The 7,766-nt window shown below is 34.0% G+C and overlaps 1 protein-coding gene across 1 annotated transcript; it reads left to right on the top strand.

Moving 5' to 3' along the window:
* The first annotated feature begins 562 nt into the window (after positions 1-562).
* Positions 563-5,692, top strand: LOC131623609 (cysteine synthase, chloroplastic/chromoplastic-like). The gene is made up of 10 exons (XM_058894616.1): positions 563-956; positions 1,050-1,159; positions 1,267-1,324; positions 1,667-1,930; positions 3,721-3,858; positions 4,077-4,128; positions 4,230-4,309; positions 5,126-5,185; positions 5,275-5,355; positions 5,443-5,692. Exons 1-10 carry the CDS (start codon positions 738-740, stop codon positions 5,533-5,535), a joined length of 1,155 nt encoding a protein of 384 aa, XP_058750599.1. The 5' UTR covers positions 563-737; the 3' UTR covers positions 5,536-5,692.
* The last annotated feature ends 2,074 nt before the right edge of the window (positions 5,693-7,766 follow it).

Here is a 7,766-nt window from a genome sequence, read left to right as displayed (position 1 = left end):
TCCATAAAGATTGATACATATTATTAGTTTATATTTGAGATTATGTGAATGTTTACGATTTAAAAATAAAATTTAAAACTGACAAATGAGATATCACGGCGTGTAATAGCAATTCAGACGGAAAATGTGTAATAGGTCTTTTAAAATTTACAAAATTTACAAAATTTTATAGTTAAATTTCTATTATGAAATTCTTTAAATTTTAAAATACTATGGTTTCTTTGTCAAAAAAAAAAAATACTATGGTTTCTAGATATTCATTTAGAACTTAAATTTGACAGAAAATTGTAAATATGATATATTGAGAAGGATTTAAAATTGTTGTTCATTCACGGGTAGATGTAAATGTTTATGAAATATCAGCCATCTTTTTTTAATAAGCAATTTAAATCTAGCGGATTTCGAACCTGAGACCTTGAGAGAAAGGTACTCTTAAGACTTAAGCGTTTCACCGTTAAATCACACACACGAATCTATTGTAATGGTAGACATGTGATGTTAATTTAGAAGGAAGGCGAAATATCTTCCTAGTTGTTATGTTTAAGGAAGTTTGCTTCCCATTGTGTGTTGGTTCTGTCGTGGAGTCCCACAATTGTAGAGAGTAGAGACGAATATAAACGGAATAGTCACTGCTGAGCTGTATGCAACAGTTGATAGGATAAATCAAATTCCATATCATCATCTCCTCTCAAATTTCTCACAACCTTCTGTGGTCTCACCTTTCTCCCCAAACAACAATGGCTTCCACTTCCTTAATCAACCCGTTGACTTTCACTTCCCGCACCCCCACTCTTCACTACTTAACCCGCCGCACTCCAATCCCTTCCCTCCGTTTCACTAACCCTCGTTCCATCTCCACCACGATTTCTTCGCGTTCTCCCGTTCTATGTAAAGCCGTCTCCGTCGAATCCCAAACCACCATAGAAGGTCTCAACATTGCCGAGAACGTCACTGAGGTCGGTTTCGGTTTCACACTGTTTTTTTATTTTTCTTTCTTATGTGCGTGATAATTAAGCATTTACTTTCAATAACGAATCTTCTTTACACAGCTCATAGGAAGAACGCCAATGGTTTACCTGAATAGTATCACGAAGGGTTCACTTGCTAATATTGCTGCTAAACTTGAGATTATGGAGCCCTGTTGTAGTGTCAAAGACAGGTGACAGAATCAACTGTTCTTTTCTTTTTGTTTTTCATTTCCACCTTGTAAGAGGTTCAATCTATCTATGATTTGTTGTTTATTGCTTCCGGTTTATCGTCTTGCAGGATAGGTCATAGTATGATACTTGATGCTGAGAAGAAAGGAGCTATAACACCCGGGAAGGTAAACTACAATAGAAATGACGCATAATCATATGGCATGTTATGTACTGTCATATTCACTGGTTTTGATAGTTCTAGAAACTACAACTTACTTTAGGTGTTTTGGCAAGCCACACTCTTTTCTTTGGGATGTAATGAAGCAACGGGTTTGCTTTTCTTTTATGCTGCACCTGCATCTTTGTGTGCGCATTATATTATTCTTTTAGAAAAGACCTCTAAAGACTTAACATGACCTAGCTTGACTGTGACATGATTTATTTTCTTTTATGGCTAAATAAATTCAATGTTGCTTCAATCCTTTTTTTATCACTCTTACTGAGCTTGTTTCTGGTATGCACTTCAGAGTGTTTTGGTGGAACCTACTAGTGGGAACACAGGAATTGGTCTGGCCTTTATAGCAGCTTCTAAAGGATATAAACTCATTTTGACAATGCCCGCTTCCATGAGTTTGGAAAGACGTGTACTTTTGAAAGCATTTGGAGCTGAGCTTGTTTTGACTGAAGCTGCGAAGGGTATGAATGGAGCAGTTCAAAAAGCTGAAGAAATTGTTAAAAAAACGCCCGATGCATACTTGCTTCAACAGTTTGATAATCCTTCAAATCCTAAGGTAAATGACAACATCTAATTTTATCGTAAGTACACGAGTCCCATGCTCTTGAAAAACTCATGCAGGGTGCACTCCTTGCTCCTAGTTTGGCCCTTGTGCGGTAGTAATTGATATTTGGTAATTTATTCTTCTTTTAGTTGAAACCTGTGTTTCAAACAGAAGTCACAAATTATAGGTTAATATAAATATAGAAACAGATCAATTCAATTCAAAGCAAGGCTAGGGAAAGAGATTTTCCAGTAAAGATTAATGCTCATCACTCTAGCTAAAGGCACCAAATAAAAGCATACCTATTGCTACTCCACTTTGTCCTCCATTTTCAGACCAAAGCCCCTAAACTAGTTTTCCAAACATACCAAAGAGCTTACCTCAACCGCCAAAGCCCTTATTATGTACTCCCTCGCAGAGGCGGATCTTCTTAGGGATAGAGGGTGGCCACGGCCACCCCAAAAATTTCTTATTTTTATTAGCTGACTATACCTATCATTATATTTCTATGTAATTATGTGTATCTATTCCTATCACACTATATAACAAAGTGTGGAGTAGTTCAGTAGCTAAGGAGCGCTTTTCAATTCTCAGGGCTCGCGTCCGACTCCCCGATCTTAGTGTTTTGTATATTTAACTATAATCTAATGTATATTCCACTAATTGTGCCCCCTCTGTTCCTTTTTACTTGTCACTTTTGTAGAATTTTTTTGTTTTTCTCCAGTTCCATTTTACTTGTCACTTTTGTAGAATTTTCTTGTTTCTATTTACTTGTGGATTTTCAAAGTTCAATACACAATTAATTATTGTTTTGTTAGTAATACCTTTAAATATTTATTGCAGAGAAGTAAATAGGTGCAATGAGATAATAAATAGTTAAGGGTAGTATTACAAGAAAATGCCTCAAAAGTAACACAATTTATTGATTTTCTTGGTTTATGTAACTTAAAACAGCAACTAAAATAGTGTCAACTGTATAACTGGTTTTTAATGAGTATTCCATACACAGGACAATACCTATCAAAAGATAAGTTTTTAAAAGGTCTATGAAGGCACACCATTTATAAATGTTTATCCTAGCAAGAACTCTTTCTCCAACTGAAAGGTCTAACCTTAGAATTAGCTGTACACAATGAGGACTCCATCAGACCCATCATTGGTTTACTCTCTCACATGGGATGATGTGCTTGATAATATTTCAAAATATACCATCATTGGTTTACTCTCTCACGTGCACTTTAATTTTAAGAAAACCACAAATCCTCATGTATTTTCACTTTCTTTTACAAATCAGCAAGCTGTCAACACTTCTTTTTTATTATTGATTTGAAGGTAATGGTATTAGTTTTACAATAAAAAGTTTTTTTTCTTTTCATTCTTGGTTTTTTTTCTTTGCTTTCTCTCCATGGTCTTTTAGAGGATGTTTCTTTCCGATAAGCACCGAAGCACTTGGCAAACTCTCCCAATCCTACTATTCTGTTGTTTCGGAATAATTTATCATCACAAATTGGGACAAACAAATTTATATGTTAGGCTTAATTGCAGAGTTCCACACAGTTACCTTGTCACCTAGTTTGTTTATTTATTTATTTATTTTAATCTTGGTTCCTAGGCACTATTCTGATTGTTAATACGCAAAAGAAAGGAGTTGGGTAAATGTTCATTGTAAAACGATATTTGTTTATTCCCTTTAGATTTAGTTAAGTTCAAGATGATGGACATGTCACTGATGGAATTCTACTAGCATGGTGAGCTGCAGTGTGAGTGTGGTATAATATATGAAATTTGGTTCATCTGTGCAGATACATTATGAGACAACTGGGCCAGAGATATGGGAAGATACAAAAGGTAAAATAGATATTTTAGTTGCAGGAATAGGAACTGGTGGAACCATTTCTGGAACTGGTAGATTCCTAAAACAACAAAATTCAAAAGTACAGGTAAATGATTTTCAATGGCAATGTGAAATGATACGTGTCTTGTAAATTTTAATATCAATTCATACGAGATATTATCTGCAATTTACTTAGTGTAAATGGATCTTTGTACTCCATGTAATGGTCATGTCTTATCCCTTGAACTATAATTTAATTTCAAAGGAAACTTTCTACTTTGTTGGTTTCCAATTCCAATAAACATTTTCTTGTTTACGTTTCAGGTTATTGGTGTAGAGCCTCTTGAAAGCAACATACTCTCAGGTGGAAAGCCAGGTAAGAAATAGAAATAAGTTTCTACAATTCCAAGTCTATCATGTTAATTTTTACTTTTTTAAAGAGCTTTTATCTATTTCCTTTTTCCTGCTAAATCACAGGACCACACAAAATTCAGGGTATTGGGGCTGGTTTTGTGCCTGGGAATTTGGATGAAGAAGTGGTTGATGAAATTATAGCGGTCTGTTCATATGCTTTGATATTGTCATTTTCTTTTTATGTGATGATCAAAATCCAATCCATTATTCTGATTTATGAAAACATTTTCTTCTGATTGTCTCACATGTTACCTTTTCCTGGATTTTGATGATCTGATTTATCATCTACTTCATGGCAACTTTTGCTGATTTTTTCATTTTATTTATTTATTTCAGTCTAAGAGACTAATTTTTAATGATTGTAGAGTACTACCTATGAATAGTTTTTTGTTCACTCATTAGAGAATATATTTTCTCGATAATAATGGATCATGCAAAGTCCGTCTAGGTATTAGGTTTCAGTTGTTGTTCTTTAAGCATCTCTGTCTAACAGCTCGAGCACTCTATCTTGGTCAATATTGAACATTTCTTCATACACTGGCGTTTTCTAAACCTGGTGGTTTCTACTCTTTTCCTAACTTAAGACTGGTACTTCACATTTGAAGCTAGTTTCCATGAACTATTTTTTGTGTGAATTTATAGCTGTATAGGCACCGCCTGACAAGGATAGATAGAAAATGCCAATTTTTCTTGATTTATACTTTTCAGAATTCAATAGAGAGAAAAGTAAGCAATTGTTATTTAATTGAGTACATACAGGTTGAGTATTGATACACTGAACAGAAACTGTTTCTACTATCTAACTAACTTGACTACACTAAGCACTAAACTAACTTAACTGCACAGGTAGTTAAAATGAAGTTAGTTAAGCAAAAATCCATTTAGCTGATACAAGCGATAGCTAATTATTGTATACTATAACAGTTCTATAATTAACTTCCCTCTCTTGTATTTGGCAGATATCGAGTGATGTAGCTATCGAAACTACAAAGCAAATAGCACTCCAAGAAGGCTTGCTGGTTAGTGCTTTATGTTAATCTTTTCATCCGTTTGTGTGACTTGGCTTTACTCTTAGGTTCTTACATGCATTCTTACTATTGAAAAACAGGTGGGAATTTCTTCAGGTGCTGCCGCCGCTGCTGCATTGCAGGTTGCTAAGAGACCTGAAAATAAGGGAAAGCTTATTGGGGTATACATTTTTCATAAAATTTCAATTTTTTTAGAGTTAAGAAACTCTATTTACATTTTAATACCCACAAATTTTGACATATTGCAGGTTGTATTCCCGAGCTTTGGTGAACGATATCTGTCCACTGTTCTTTTCCAGAAAATTCGAGAAGAATGCGAGAACATGCAACCAGAGCCATGAAACAATTTTACATGTTTCAGACACATTTCTTATTTTTAGCATTTAAGAACTTTTAAACTTATGAACTGGTCATAGATTTGACACACGACGGAGATCGATGACCCTTGAACAATAGAGTTCCCCAATTTTGGGAGGCAAAACATTTTAGTTATTTATATCTGGCATTAGTCTTCTTTATGTGTGACCAATGATGCATTATGAATAATGTTTTTAGTTAAAAAATAGTGGATGAAAGAGCTTTTCTATGCACACCTTTTGTAGACTTTAGCTATATTTGAAGCTGTTAAACAATCACCAATTCAACCTATACAAATAAATCTATGAAAGAAACAAAAGGGGCAAGAAAGAAAGTCATGGACGGACAAAGAAGTCTATAAGCCACCAAACTGTCCAATTTCAATAATATTCTCTGTATTAAAGCAAGAAGTCATTTGTTGACTGGCACAGAGGTCACATGAATTTCTTATATTTAATCATAGTGCTGTCTGTATGGTAAATGAGATTTGAATATTTGTGCATATGTTTTTTAACCACGTTCTCAATATCAATACTATTATAGGAATGAAATGTCTGTGAATGTGGAAACAGAGTGCATTTACATATTTATAATTTAGTATTATTAAGTCGCATGCTCAAAGTTCAAAAGCTAAGGTGTATTATTCATGCAAACAAAAGGATATTAACAAAAGTCATCTAGTATGATCACATTATAAAGGAAAAGTCGCCCCAAGTAAGAAATAAGGGTCATTTTAAAGTTTAAAGTACTAATTATAATTTTATGGGTCTTGCTAACCAGTGCTCTCAGGGTAATAGTTAAGTATTTTAAAAAAAAATAAAAATATATAAAAAATTTAATATTTTAATTTTCGAGGCATTAAATACGCAGATTACCGATATAAATTTACTATTTTTAAAGTCTTAACCATTGCTTTGAGGGTACTGGTTATCATTTCCCTAATTTTATATATGACGTTTTATTCATTTCCCTAATTTTATATATGATTATGACGTTTTATTCATATTCTTAATCTTGTCGAATTTTAGAATACCTTCTAATTATTTGATATGAAAAACATTTAAAAATAATCTACCTTCTGTCTGCTTAAAATACGGAGATACACCTCCGAATACTTTACGAAAAATATGTCTTTGAAGCAAACTGACTTATAACTAAAAGAAATGGTTTCGGAGATTCATCTCCAAAATAAACTAATGTTAATAAAAAAAGGTGCGTCCGGAGATACATCTCTGAAAACTGAGGGACATTGAAATTGTATATGGTCTTTTTCAAGTACACGGGGTGCATTAAGAATATCTCTTAATTAAATAGGTCAGACTTAATTTATTAAAAAAGCTTTATAAGCCGACATATTTATTAGAAAAGAAGCTAAATAGTATATAAAAAATCTTGTTGTATATGTAAGAAAATAATTAAAATAGACTATTTGAAAGCTTTAATATGAAACATGCTTTTAAATAGGCTTTTAGGTCAAGTCAAACTTTTAAAAAGGTCATATCAGACAAAAAAAACCTATTAAAAGCCATGGCCAGGCCAAAGACTTAAAGTTTTACTGTAGGTCAGACCGAACTGGACTTACCTATTTCCACCCGTACTAGTGAGGGTCAGTAAAGTCTCAGTTGTCTAAGTTTTTATGTCTCCCTTTCACTTTTTCCACCACTATTGGTACTTAAATTTAATTAAAAACCATCAATACTCTTTTTCCTTTGTTTAGTCTTGGTCCATCAAGACCCTTAATTTTCCTTGAATGCTTTGTCTATATAATACAGTTCTTTTAATGGATGCTTCTTATTCCTTTGAGTCATACTTAGCTTAGTTGAGTCGAATTCAATAACGATCTCTTGATACATAGGCAAACTCTTGATAGTTGGGCGAGCTCTTGCTACTCGGAGGATCTATTAATACTATTGGGTGAGCTTTTGGCCAAGCTCTTGATAGTTTTGGCCTAACTCGTGATAGTTTTAGCCTTGGGAAAACTCTTGCTCCTCTTGGCTGAGCTCGTGATAGCTGTGCGAGCTCTTGATACATCGGCTACAAGCCGACCTACTCCCAGGTCTGTACTTTTCATCGTGCTATTTTAAGTCACCCTGTTCAAAATATAATTAAATTTATACAGTCCCCATAGCACGGGGCACATATGGGCGAATTATTTTAGTCAAACTACGCAACCTCCCAAGCATGAGGCACATGGAGGCGAAGTGCTTTAGTCGAA

Source organism: Vicia villosa, unplaced genomic scaffold (genome assembly GCF_029867415.1).
Source record: "Vicia villosa cultivar HV-30 ecotype Madison, WI unplaced genomic scaffold, Vvil1.0 ctg.000074F_1_1, whole genome shotgun sequence".
In the NCBI taxonomy this organism is placed as follows: Eukaryota; Viridiplantae; Streptophyta; class Magnoliopsida; order Fabales; family Fabaceae; genus Vicia; species Vicia villosa.
The sequence above is the reverse complement of the archived record's forward strand: the minus strand, read 5'-3'. Positions and strand labels throughout refer to the sequence as shown.